The sequence below is a fragment of the Cibotium barometz genome, chromosome 23, assembly GCF_041138505.1.
Source record: "Cibotium barometz isolate CiBa-2024 chromosome 23, ASM4113850v1, whole genome shotgun sequence".
Taxonomy (NCBI): Eukaryota; Viridiplantae; Streptophyta; class Polypodiopsida; order Cyatheales; family Cibotiaceae; genus Cibotium; species Cibotium barometz.
The window spans coordinates 43,329,210-43,343,690 of record NC_141068.1 but is presented as its reverse complement, the minus strand read 5'-3'; the positions used below and the strand labels follow the sequence as shown (position 1 = coordinate 43,343,690).

The 14,481-nt window shown below is 41.6% G+C and overlaps 2 protein-coding genes across 2 annotated transcripts; both read left to right on the top strand.

The window, feature by feature from the left end:
- Positions 1-952: 952 nt before the first annotated feature.
- LOC147625974 (oligopeptide transporter 4-like) lies at positions 953-6,636 on the top strand. Its single transcript, XM_086817525.1, has 6 exons — positions 953-2,373; positions 2,939-3,036; positions 3,137-3,700; positions 3,882-4,134; positions 4,344-4,526; positions 5,899-6,636. The coding sequence occupies exons 1-6, from the start codon at positions 1,864-1,866 to the stop codon at positions 6,520-6,522; spliced, it is 2,232 nt and encodes a 743-aa protein (XP_086673651.1). The 5' UTR covers positions 953-1,863; the 3' UTR covers positions 6,523-6,636.
- A 4,843-nt stretch (positions 6,637-11,479) lies between these two features.
- LOC147625973 (uncharacterized) lies at positions 11,480-12,338 on the top strand. Its single transcript, XM_086817879.1, has 2 exons — positions 11,480-11,936; positions 12,041-12,338. Exons 1-2 carry the CDS (start codon positions 11,808-11,810, stop codon positions 12,212-12,214), a joined length of 303 nt encoding a protein of 100 aa, XP_086674005.1. The 5' UTR covers positions 11,480-11,807; the 3' UTR covers positions 12,215-12,338.
- The last annotated feature ends 2,143 nt before the right edge of the window (positions 12,339-14,481 follow it).

The window sequence follows — 14,481 nt, the reverse complement described above, 5'->3', positions numbered from 1 at the left end:
GAATGTCTTACTGATGTTTTTCCTTCCCTACCCCTTACCATTCCTGTTTGCATCCTATCCTTCATGATCCTTTCTAACTAGATTTGTCTAATATAAAACATACATGAAATTTCAAACTAGAACTTATATATCTTTATTAAACGTTCGAACTATTCTTTACCTGTTCTCAATAGTTTCAACATTCAATCTGACACTTGAGCATTGTCACATGTGTTAATTTTAATAGACAAGATAGCTATAGTTCTAATAAATCTTAATATGATCATGAATCACCAAGATTTAGAGGGGTGATGGGTTCTGTTCACTCCTTTAGTCATGCTCACCTAACTTGTGGGTACTAGCCTTTGTGTTGTGCTCTTTCCATTATGTTTTTTTTTTTCAAACTCGTATTCATAACTTAATAGATCAAAGTTTGTGGGTTTTTTTATGAGTTGATCAAAATTCATTATAATTGATGTTCAACAAGATAATTATTAACCTTGAGAATCATACTATCCACATGGTAGTTATTTTGTATTAGAATGGTGTTGAGGTGTTCGTAAGAGGACATGGCATGTGGCCTGCCCATTGCACAAAATGCACACATCTCTCTTGCATTAATTACCCATGGCATGATGGTTGGAGATATCCTGAGCTAGCCGCACATGGGATGATGCATCCTTATTTTGAAATTTTGAACGTGAGAAGGGTAAGGTAACAAGCTGTAGAAAAAGATAGGTTTGTTTCAACTTAAAGCCTACTTATTTAAAAAAAATTTCTCAAATAGATGGGTACACCTGCGTCCCACGGGCTGCGGCTACTTGAGTAGTAAGAAAATCTCTTTATAAAGAAAAGCCCTTCAAAAGAAAAAATACCCTTCAAATTTTAGGCTTCTAAAAATGAACTGAAAATAACTTACTTAGCTAGTCATATTGAAACTATAAAATGAGACGTATCCTCGATCTACTTATCTAGTGTTCGTGGGACACAGGCCTTAACTTTTTTTCAAAACACTATAGGTTGTGTGTGTGTGTTTTTTTGGAGGGGTATAAGTTTGAGTATGAATAAAGAGTCACGCTCGTGACTCGTGGGTTTTTTGTCGGCAATATATTGGAAACTTGGCAATTGTCCATCTTCATGAGCTGTTAGCAAACACCAACAAAGTACTACATCAGAGAAGTCAAGCTCCTTTGGACATCCCATTCACACTACCAATGGCCGACTGCGTCTATTACATCCATCCCTTCTCATGATCAGAGCAAGAATAAGTCTCAATAATGCGCGGCTGGTTTCAAGTTACCCTTCATCTTTCCCTCAAGAACCATCACTGCTGCTACCGCATTGCACAGTATTATTGGAAACACACAAAGGGGGTAGAATTAGCACCCCTATCTCTGATCTGGCTTTTTGGCTAGTTATGCAAGTAATCATCTGTGCACAAGGCAGCGTAGAGTTTATCACGGGGGAATGTGGGTTCCCCTTGCACACTCCCACATGCAAAACTCGAGCACAGAAGGGGAAGACTGTTGTGGATTCTTGCTCTTAATGACATGCAAAGTGGTGAACACAGAGGGAAAGTAGAGATCTTTGTTGTGCTATGCAAAAACCTTGAAACGGAGATCTCTATTGTTGTGGGTTCTTGTTGCGCCAACATGCAGGTTTGACGAAAGAGAGGTTGCCATCGTTGTGGGTTCCTGCTCGCACATGCAAATTGTTGCAGAGAGTGGAAGTAGAGGTCCAGCAATTCGGCGGGTTTTCTAGTAGAGTCCAGCTGGTGAGCTGTTTACTGCAATCGCATGCAGTTCTTGGATCCAGAAAGTCCGCTATAGTTCTTCTTGCCCACCTAAGAAACAGTTGAGAGCAGAGCTAAGCAGCACAGAAGCCATGGAAAACGGTACACAGAGTGAGTATGCTTTTTCAGTCCAATCAGAAGGGTGGACAAGTAAAGAAGACCAGTCTCCTGTGGAGCAAGTGGCCCTTACTGTGGCCACAACAGATGACCCATCTCTACCAGTATGGACTTTCCGGATGTGGACAATAGGGCTACTGTCCTGCATGGTGCTGTCTTTCTTCAATCAGTTCTTCTCCTACCGCACAGAGCCTCTCATCATAACCCTAATCACAGTGCAGGTTGTGGCGCTGCCCATTGGGCGCTTCATGGCCTTCACCCTGCCCACAAAGACCTACCGCCTGCCCTTCTCCAACCAGGAGTTTTCACTCAACCCAGGGCCCTTCAATGTGAAGGAGCATGTGCTCATCACCATCTTTGCCAATGCTGGCACGGCTTTCGGCAACGGGCCTGCCTATGCTGTCGGCATCATTGACATCGTGAAGGCCTTCTACCAACGAGGCATCTCCTTCTGGGCTGGATTGTTCATCATCTTGACTACCCAGGTAACCCTCTTGTTTGATTTTGAAATCCTTGGTGATCAAAGCAATATATAGTGGTTGTTATAGGGCACTTAGTGAATATTTTGTCCCAGTTAGTGGCTGTTTGCATTATGCTCCAATTGGTGGCTTTTTCTTGGGGATCCATTAGTGGCTGCTTGAGGCTACGCAACAATAAAAGGATCTTTTTGGGCCAGTGAACAACATCCTCTTTCTGGTCCATCAAGCAACAATATCACAAATGAATGTCTGTTTGTGGATGATAAACACAGGTAGTTGCCTGTTTTTGGGTAATTAAGTACCAACTAGTGGCTGTTAAAGCAAAAGTAGATGCTGTCTTTTGGTGAATTATTGCCTGTTTGTAGTTGACTAAGTGGCGTTAACTGCTGACTAACCAATCATAATTATGGATTTAAGCATGCTATGTTTCATGAAGCACCAGTTTGTGATTGATGGTGGGCGAAATATGATCTATTTCTCTATGTCTCCATGTGTACCATTTATTTCATAAGAGAGTATGGAAAACCCAGCAAACTTTTCATGCTACCTAACGTGCTTCCTCCAACTGCAGGTTCTGGGTTATGGGTGGGCTGGCCTTTTTCGGAAATATCTTATTGAACCTGCCCAAATGTGGTGGCCTAGTACACTTGTGCAGGTGTCATTGTTCAGGTAAAACGTAAATCTTATTGTGAGCAGCTCCTCAAGGCAAATAAAAAACTGTCTAACTTATTGTGATTATCTATTCCACTTTCATACACATGTTATGCAGAACTTTGCACGAGAAGGATATGTCCAAAGGACTTTCCAGAACCCAGTTCTTCTTGATATTCATGATTGCAAGTTTCTCCTACTACTTACTGCCAGGCTACTTGTTTAGCACCTTAACATGCTTTTCATGGGTATGTTGGGCATTTCCCAATTCAGTAACTGCACAACAGATAGGCTCTGGCTATCATGGACTCGGGCTGGGTGCCTTCAGTTTTGATTGGTCAGGCATCTCTTCGTTTCTTCTAAGTCCATTGGTTGCTCCATTCTTTGCAATAGTCAATGTTGGTGTGGGATTCCTTGTCTTCATGTACGTGGTGCTCCCAGCTGCTTACTGGAACAATATATATCATGCAAAGACATTTCCCATCTTCTCATCCCATCTTTTCACTGCAAATGGGAGCGTTTATGACATCCAAGCAGTCTTGAGCCCAGATTTTACTTTGAATAATACAGCTTATGAGCAACAAGGCCAAGTGCACCTGAGTATCGTGTTTGCTCTTACGTATGGCCTCGGATTTGCAACAATTGCAGCCACATTGACGCATGTGTTTTGTTTCTACGGCAAGTAAGCATTTTCTCAGCAGTTGTCATTTTCAACACTAATTGATCAGCTTTTTTAGACACAGTTGTAATGACATTTTCATTTGTAACTTGTGCTCCACACTCCATGTGTGAGCTCTTCTCAAACACTTGGATTGTGCTTCTCACTGCATGTGTGATTCTAAACCACTTTGATTGTGCGGCAGGGAGATATGGCAACGCAGCAGAGCTGCCTTGAATACTCAACCAGATATCCACACGCGGTTAATGCAAAAGTATTCGGACATACCACAATGGTGGTGGAATATTCTGCTCTTTGGATCAGTTGGACTTTCTATTGTAGTATGCGTGGGGTTTAAAGAGCAAGTTCAGCTGCCTTGGTGGGGTTTGCTCTTAGCATGCATTCTAGCAGCTATGTTCACTCTACCGGTAGGTGTGATCACAGCAACCACCAACCAGGTAAACTCTTGTTTATGCTTTGTCATGTTCAATTAGATTGCTTTCTGTCTTTTGTACTGGGTTCACTCTACCAGTAGATGTGATCACACCAACCACCAATCAGGTAAATTCTTGTTTATGCTTTGTGGTGTGCAAATAGAGTGCTTTCTGTCTTCCGTATTGGGTTTCCAAACACCTGGATTTATGGGTGTGTCCACGTGTTGGTTCAGACTCCAGGTCTAAACATTATTACCGAGTACATCATGGGTTATGTACTTCCGGGCAAGCCTCTTGCAAATGTTTGCTTCAAGGTGTATGGCTACATGAGCATGAGCCAGGCAGTTGCCTTTTTGGCAGACTTCAAATTAGGCCACTATATGAAGGTTCCTCCACGATCAATGTTCATGGTTCAGGTTTGTACCTTATCATATGCATCATGCCTTGTGAGTGTTGTGGTTTTACTTGGAAGGTTTCTAAGCAGAGTGTTGTATCTAGTAAATCTTGTGTACGTCTTAAAGTGCAAGCTGTGACAACAACCACAACCTTCATCCAAAGCACAACACAACCAGCACTAGCTGATGTCTGTCCAACTGACGCTTACCGCCCCTGAGCACATGGAGATCATGGACCACCTTGCCTTTGGTCTACTGCCATTTGTGTCCCATACCATGTATGCCAGCATCCCTCAAGCTCAGCAATGTATCTAGATTACAGACACTCATTATAGACACTCGGTAGGCCTCAGGCTCGTATTAATAGCCTGTCATGCGTTATAGGATTATTAACTCGTTATGGTTTCTATTGCCAGTCCCCTGTGACCCCTAGTAAGGATGTAACTGAAGCATTGGGTCTTGGGGTGAAGGTTGAAACATCCAAAGTGGGCGTTCATCCCCCACCGCTCCAGCTTCTCTTGGGGATTTTTTACTTCACGCATAGAAGGATATGCCGTGCTGAGCTAGCGAATGTCACTGTGCACTCACCACAGGCTGGAGACAGTAATGAAGGTGAATTGGGGCTGGAGATGGTAACCAAGGCTCAAATGGAAGGATGGGCAACTGAGGGGAAGTGGATGAAAGAGTGCAGGTCAGCCTACTAGTAATTGCTCGCTCGGGAAAAGGCATGCTAATCTTATTCTATGGCCCTCCTCAGTCTGGTGCTGCTCGAAAACCGCTGGCATGCTGAATGAATTTCCCATAGTAAAGTCTCTTATGGCTCAACATGCCCTTATTAGCCTGCTCTGGCCAAGCCTATCGTAATGGCCTGCAAGGTTCAATCTACTGCAGCAATTGTCTGGCTTTTATGGGTGGATGCAAGCTGGTCTTAACGTGAGATTAGCTTTTCAAATTCCCAGAGACGAGCCTCCAAGCAGCTCAACATTCATATTTGCAGATTTTTCGCTTTGCTTTGGGGCACTTATAATTTAAGCTCTCTAATGTCTTGGAATGCTTTGGCAAAAAAAATAATGTTTCTTTACAATTGCTAAGTGCAAATTTTCTCAAAATGGTAATGTGGCTGTCCATGCCTATGACATGGGGATGTGCATGCTTGGGTGATAGGCATGGGGTGGGTAGGTGGGTGTGTGTGCGCGCGTGCGTGTGGTGGGGATATGCATGCTTGGATAATCTGCATTTGGTGGGTGGGTGCATGGCTGCATGCGCATGCATGTGTGTGTGCATGCGCAAATGTGTGTGATGTGTACATGTACGTGCATCCACAAACGACTGTGTGCACTTGCAAGCTCATAAGCTCAGCTCTTCGAACTTGAACATCCTAAATACCCTACAGGTTATTGGCACGATAGTAGCAGGGACAGTGAACATGGGAGTCGCATGGTGGCTGTTGAACTCAATCGAGAATATCTGTAATACAGATCTGCTGCCTGCGAGTAGCCCTTGGACTTGTCCAGGTGATGCTGTTTTCTTTGATGCATCAGTAATATGGGGGCTTGTTGGACCAAGGAAGATCTTTGGGAATGAAGGGGTGTACCCAGCCCTCAATTGGTTCTTCTTCGGGGGAGCCATTGCACCTGTGATTGTGTGGATGTGTCACAGGGCTTTCCCCAAGGTATGGTGGATTCCTTTCATCAACATGCCGGTGCTTCTCGGGGCCACCGCGATGCTACCGCCCGCAACAGCAGTCAACTATACTTCGTGGGTGGTTGTTGGGACCATTTTTAACTTCTTCGTGTTCAAGTACCACAAAAGCTGGTGGAAACGCTACAATTATGTGCTCTCTGCTGCCCTCGATGCAGAGAGCGGACTGGCTTTCATGGCCGTGGTGTTATATTTTTGTTTACAGCTCCCGAATGCTCAGATGAACTGGTGGGGAAGTGCTGGGGATCATTGTCCACTCGCTGCTTGTCCCACGGCTCCTGGTATTGTGAAAGCAGGTTGTCCTGTGAACCATTGACATGCTCAAAGACTTGTTTACTGCAGTCCCACCATACCCAAGGACAGCTAGTGTATATCAAAACCAACTAGTGTATTTTTTATATGCTTTTAAGAAAGACGACTGCATTTTATACTTTGGGTTGGGTCGAGTGGAGGAAACTTACCACCCCACGCGTTTTTTTTTTTGTTTTTTTTGTTTTTTTTGGTGAAAACACTGTTTATATTAAATAGTAAACTGTACAGTCATAGTCACCCGAAGCGGGTGGACACACACACACCTCTACACACCAGATTGTTACGTCCATGATATACATCTGCATGCGAAATTTCAATGCAGTAGGAGTAAGGTCAAGCTTGAGAATATTGCATTGTTAGATAGTAATTATATTATATCTAATATCAAAGCCATTACTACATTAAGTTTATATGTGAGAAGAATGCGGGGGAGAGGGTGACCTTGAGCTCCTCTTGTAAGTAAACACACACACAAGGGTAGACATTAGCATACAAGAGTGATTGATGGTTGCATTTTCTTATATTCTCTTCTTTTCTATACATTGACCATAACGTAACGAGACAAGAGTGATTGATGGTTGCATTTTCTATCCTCATATGTTGCCGTAGCAACACTCTTATACTTAGCCTCAGCACTTGACAAAGAAACTGTTGGTTGCTTCTTGTTTCTCCAACTAACAGTAACACTTTCAAATAAAAAAAACGGGTAGATCACTACAAGGGATCGGGCTCATACCCGCGCTGTTAGCCGCGAAAAATGACTTGTGAAAAAAAAGTAGCGGGCTCGTGTATCAGCACGTGTATAATCGCGACCACAGACATGCACGTAAAAGCGCGTGTATGATGACCGTCAGATGCATTGATACACGAACTTATACACGCGTTTTATCAATTTTGTTGCGTCGATACACGCGTGTTTAACAGATTTTTTGCGTATATAAACACGACTTTGGCAGACTTTACACGCAGATACACGCGAACACAGAGCAAAAATAAAAAATCTAGAGAGTGTTATTTGGTACCTGAAATCTATTCCAGCATTCCAGCACCCAATAGCACTCTCTGGATTTTTTTTTTTGGTGCATTGCACCATCCACACGGAGAACATTTTGTGCATTGTCAATACACAATTTAAGAACGATATTATCAATACACGATTCAAGAAAGACATGAATGCAATACTATCAAAATTTTATGTGTGCTGAAATAAGCCCATGGCTTTCATTATGTAAAAACATATATACAAGGGAGTCCATATATTGAAGTAGTCCATGGCTTCAATATAAATAAATATATACAAAATCAAATTGGTTTATCTAAAAAAGCCCATGGCTTGAGTTACAAAAATATATATACAACCACATCCTCAATACGGATGTCATACTATAAGTTCGAGTACTACTCAGACTCAGATGATGACGAGTTGCTCCCTCCAGGATCAGATTAGCTCACATCGGTAAACATGTTCGAAGAGTAAGGCTCACCTTGTCGTTCACGTCCAGTAGGAGCAGGAGTAGCGGCGGCATGTGGATCATCGCGACGCGACACGAGCATCAGCAGGTACAGCAGCAACTTGTGCCTATTCAAGTAATATATCATATATAAGTATATATATATGTAATTCAAAATTTAATAAACCAAAATCATTCGTTTAGAGTTTTCAAGTACCTATCGACCGTACGGTCTCATGGCCATCTCAAACTGCGCGTCTGTAATACGTCCCTCGGTTCTAAAGAGAGCCCACGTGTCACGCCTGCTATGCCGGCGAGCATACGCAGTCTCGTGGGCTGTGGGCTTCCTTTCCATAACCCATCGCTGTAACATAATCAACACAATTTGTAAGATTAAAACAATCAGCGCATCAATGAATCAAGTAAAAAATCAAATAAGGTGGCAAGATACTTACGAACTCTGCCTCCCACGACTCGACGCCTCCAGATCCGAAATGCGAAGATCCAATGGTCTCCATCTGGATCCGTCGTGCCTCCACATGCTCCCTGCTCTTCACGCCACTCTCTGCTCGTTTCTTTGCCTCCTTCCACTCGTATTTGTGGGCAGTGGTGGCAGGTTGATTTGGTAGGATAGCCACTCGCAGCTTGATTTACCCGATCATCATACGCGAGTTTAGGAGTGGGATGACTATACTAGGGAATCTAGGAGGAAGATGGGCATACATATACTCTGTAAGCTCAATTGGGCCAGGGTAGCGTCCAAAATGATTTAGCATCTCCATCATCCAAGTGTCGTATGTAAATGGATCGAATGAAGAACCTGGATCCACCATGAAGAATCTGCAAAAAGAATCCATTTGTATGTATCATGTATCATGAAGTGTATCATGCATCATGAAGTCGCGTGTAAATGAGCGTGTAAAATCCCATCCAAGATCGTGTATATCTCCGCGTGAAAAAACTGTCTAGTAGAGTACACGCAGGCATACACGCGATTCTGTGAAAAAAAAGTGCCGAAAAAGGCCGCCTATCGATCAACGTCACTTTCGCATAAAGAAAAGGACACTTGCATAAAGAAAAGGGACACTTGCAGGAAGGAGAAGAAAGGACAGAGACACTTGCATAAAGAAAAGGGACATTTGCATAAAGAAAAGGAATGGAAGAGACAGGACCAACTGACTCACCTCTTAACAAGTGAGTCTCCTTTTTGGCTTTTGTGTGCACCCGTGTGTATGCTCCTTCCACCTGCTTGCAAGCTCCTTGCACTTGTGATGCTTTGGTGGCGACGAAGAAGATGAAAATGAAGAAAGCGATAGGGTTTTGGAGTAGCCGGTGGCTTTTGTTTTAAGTATGACATTGACCGTTGCGTGTATGATCGCATGTATAATCGCGTGTATGATAACATTGCAGCGCAAATACATGCGTTTTGACACAGGGTAAATGCGTAGATACACGTGGTTATACACGCGATATAGAGACTTTTTATACTTTGATTAAAAACTGATTATGATTATGTATTTGCTCTTTTGTACACAGAATGTCATCAACCTTCTCAAGCAGTTCTGGTGGTGAAGATGAGACAATGCGTCACCGTAATCACGATGTGTGGTTGGGACAAAGGATCAAGTGTATGTGTAATCAATGTCAAGGATGCATTGTACGAGTGCGTCGAATTACCTTGAATTACATCTCCATGTATGAAGAATGGAATCAAATAGGTTTAGAGGTGAGTAGATGTAAATTGATAGTATCCAAATGACTCATGGTGTCCAAATTGATAGTATCCAAATGACTCATGGTGTCCAAATTAATGGAGTTGTTAATATATATACTCTAATTGGAGCAGGATGCAGTACCACACCCTAACATGGTGCCCTACGCTCGGTGAGAGCATGCAAAGCGTCGACGCGATGATGCTGGAGCTTCGGGATCTATTGTCAAAGATGAGTGGGAAAGGGATGACAATAGCTCTGCACCCCACGAAGTCGTGGAAGAGGAAGTGTTTGATGATATGGTGCGGCATCTTTTTAGGGATGATCCCAAAGGTATGGACAATGATGAAACTGATCAAGAGCATCTTTACAAGGCTTCATCAACACCGGTATTTGAAGGGTGCACATTCTCTATTTTACGTGGAGTAATGCAAGTCTTGACGCATTATTCAAGTAAGCATTCTAACTTGCAAATTTGAATTAGTGGTTAAGGGTTTCGCAATGAATAAAGCTCAATATGTTTTAATCGATGATATTGGATGCAGGCTATTATCAAACATGCTTCCAAAGGGGAATAGACTACCCACCTCAAGAGACATAGCGAGGCGGTATGTGACATCTCTTGGAGGATTAGATTATGATAGCATACATGCATGCGTCAATGATTGCATTCTCTTTCGTGGGACGCATAAGGAGGCTCAACATTGTCCCACTTGTGGGGTGAAGCAAGGTATAGAATAGATGTCAAGAGTTTTGATGTACCTCGTAAAGTCTTGCGACACTTTCCTATGATTCCTCGCGTCAACACATGTTCAAGTACAAATCTATAGCAGAGCTCGTGTCATGGCATTCCTCACATCGATCGGATGATGGCATGTGGAGAATTCTTGCAGACCCTCCTGCTTGGAAGCATATTGAAGATGAGTGGCTCAGCTTCAAAACAGAGCCCAGAAACTTGAGACTTGGCCTAGGTATGGATGGAGTGAATCCATTTGGTGAATTACAACTTGGCCTATGTATGGATGGAGTGAATCCATTTGGTTTCAAAAGCACCGCATACAACGTGTGGCCAATTGTGTTGGTGGTGGTGAATTACAACCTTCCACCATCAATGGCGATCAAGAAGGGACATCTTATGTTATCCCTTCTAATTCCAGGGAAACATAAAGTAAAGCACATGGATGTTTATCTCGAACCGTTGATTAATGAGTTGGAGGAACTATGGAGAGGTGTTGCGGTGGTGGACGTTAGTAGGCCTCCCTCCTCTCGACACTTCGACTTGAAAGCAGTATTGATGTGGACAATGCATGACTTTTTAGGATATGCAGCATTGTACATGCACGTTGAATGTTCTTCCTAGAGCACTTCATGAAGACCTTAAAAGACTTTGTGAGGAGGCAAAGTGCAAGGCCCGAAGGAAGCATGGCCGAGGGTTGGTTGATACAAGAGTCTCTTGTATATATTTCAGAATTTCTTAGTCAAGTGGATAGCTCTTTCCCGCGACTATGGAGAAATGAAGAGAGCTTGAGGATGACCTCTATTGTGCCTCAAGGAAAAGGACAGAGTAAAGTAATTGACAGAATAGTGATGTCATGAGCAGATGGGTTACAAGATATGAGGATGCAAAGACAAGAAGGCACGCAGAAAGAGCTCTCTTTTGGAGGCAACATGGCTCTCGTAAGGCGTACCCTAAGCATCTAGCAACACTTCCAAATGATATCCATGTTGATTGGTTGCATAAGGAAATGGAGAGAAGAGCAGAGAGAGATGAGGGGCTGCATATCACGGTGGAAGAATGGGAGTATGCACGAGGATGCATGTTAAAGGTACATAGAACTAATGTTTTTTGCATTAGTTGTAAGTGATTTGCTTTTAATATTTATTCACATTTCTTACATAAATATTGCTTCTACTTTGGTCTAGTGCACTATGTTCAATGCTATATGGTGTGAAGAAAAGCATTTTCGAACACAAAGAATTGATGATAAGAGGAATACACAAGATTGCGGTGTCGTAGCTTTGAGGGAGCCAATGGAAAAATGGATGATTATTGTGGCACAATCCAAGACATATTTAGGCTTGACTTTCGTCACTTCTTTGTGTATGTTTTGGATGTCAAATAGCAAATGAACGTGGTGAAAAAAGGACCTAATGCAACGATAAGACGCCATGCAAATAGCTATGTAACTATTGACTCTACAAAGTTTTGGCAAACAAAGAAAGATAGGCTCGTATTGCCACAACAATGTGAGCAGGTATGCGTTTTTTTACTAATGTGTTTCATGTACATATATATCTAAGCTCACGTACCCCTTGACTTTTGATATGCTAATACATTGCAGTATGTGTATTTAAGTAGGTTATCTATCTGCCAATGGTGTATGACACTAAATGGTGGTACGTCATCCCTGTTGCACCACGTTCCAAAGTGATTTACAATACATTCACTGATATGGAGCATATGGAGGATGTAGCAGGCCGCAATGAAAATGATATCGAACATTCACTGATATGGAGCATATGGAGGATGTAGCAGGCGCAATGAAAATGATATCGAACATGCCAATATTGAAGATATTGTGATCGATGATCAAGAAATAAGAGATGATCATGATAATGTGAGGATGTGCGTGCCATTTCTCATGATCGTGAGGAGGATGACCCTACCATTGATGATGATGGTGATGTTGATGAGGATGATCAAGGCATCGGTACCATTATCAATGGATAGAATATCGATAGTGGAATAAATTTAATCATAGCCTTACAAATTGATCAAATGGATATTGATGTTGATCGTTTGGCAAGGATGGATCTTATTGAATATGAGATCGAATCCTAACCAATCCATCATTGTATCGTTCTAAATTGATGACAATTCTATTGTATATGTTGTCTTTTAATTATCATCTCATGATTTATTTTTGAATATATATTGTTGTAAATACATGTAGTGGGATTGTGTAATGATATATATTGTAATGTACTATGAGATGGTTTAAAGAAGATGGTTTTTATTTTTTTAAAGGTATGGAGCTTTTCTTAAATAATATTTGCTCTCTGCTATCGCGTGTAATAAAGCATGTAACACAGTGTTTACACGTATATACACGCTCTGTTACACGCGTTTATGAACTCAGTATACACACGAATTTAGATGCCTATATACACGCGCCCGATATTACTCATATACACGCGCGACCATACACGCACCCGTAACTTATCGCGTGTATCGAACGCGTGTATGGAAGCATTGTCTTGTAGTGGATCTCATGTCTATGATACTATCAGCCCAGTTTGCATATGTATATCCATGTACATGTATCTTTAGTTCAGCCTTATATAAAAGTCCATAGTGTGATGTGGGCTTTATATACTTGGGTATCCTTCTAGTTGCATCCAAGTGTGGCTTCCTCGGGGCATGCATAAACTTACTTACTAACATAACACCATAGCTCAAATATAGCCCGGTGATAGTCATGTAAATCAAATTCTCTACAATGCATATGTACATTGAAGGTATGCATTGAAGGGTTCTCCAAAAGATCACCAGTATTTGTAGCCAATTTTGTGTTCTGCTTTAATGGCACTTAGATTGGCTTACAATACGTTATTCCATACTTGGACATCATGTCCAAAGCATACTACCTCTGTAAAAGTCAAATGCCATCATGTAATCTAATCACCTCTATACCAAGGAAGTATCGTAGCTTAACAATATCCTTCATCTCAAACGTCTTCTTCAAGAGTGTCTTCCTCTCATAAATGTCAATGTCACTATCTCCTATGATAATCAAGTCATCAATCTAGATGACTACTAGAACATGCTTATGCTAATCTTTTTTGCATAAAGTAAAAAATTTGTTGTAGATATATGAAATCTAATAGTACAAGATACTCTCCTACCTTGTCTAAGCATGCTCTAGGTGCCTGTTTCAAGTCAAACAAGGCTATTCATAACCTGCAAATAAAGTATGGATGTGCATATGGTCCTCATATCCTGGTGCTTACACCATGTAGACGACCTTCTGTAAATCATCATGTAGAGCATTCTTTACATATATCTAGCATAGAGACCATTTCTTAGCTACTACAGTAATAACAATGGATACTCTCACGGTTGTCATCCTAGCAATTGGGTTGAAAGTCTCCTCATAGGAGTAAGAATAAATCCATCTCTTTCTCTTTGTTTTGGAACCAAATCTCACCAGATAAGGCATGCACAACAGTAAAATGTATTATCATATCTTGAGTCACCATTCACAGAGTGAAGCAGAAGGGTATTATATTTCACGGATAAATTCCATAGGATCTTAGTGATTTCAGAATTTGAGTACAAATTTAATTGCAAGCACTATTTGTTGGTAAGGTGCTACTACTAACTATATTTAATAGTCTATCCTAGATTATAAGCGAGAACTTAGACAAGAATAACTTCTGAGCATGGAAGTTCATGATGAGAAAAATCCTCATGAAAAAAGGATATTGGGAGTTCATTTTAGGTGAGGAGAAGAAGCCAGAGCTTTCAGAAGAAAATGTCACTCCTCAACAAACAGGTATAGGCTTTTAAGTCATAACATGATTGAGCCAGCAAAGTCATGTATTGGCTATCTAGTAGTGTCTTGAATTCTATGATCGATCATATACAGGATATAGTGATAACTAAGGATGCATGGGATACCTTGGTTAAGCTATATAGCACAAGTACCAACAAAGAAAGAAAGATATAGTTAAAGAAAGAGCTCCATAATGTATAGAGAAATAAGATGAGTATTAGTTATTACTCATTGAAAGTTAAAG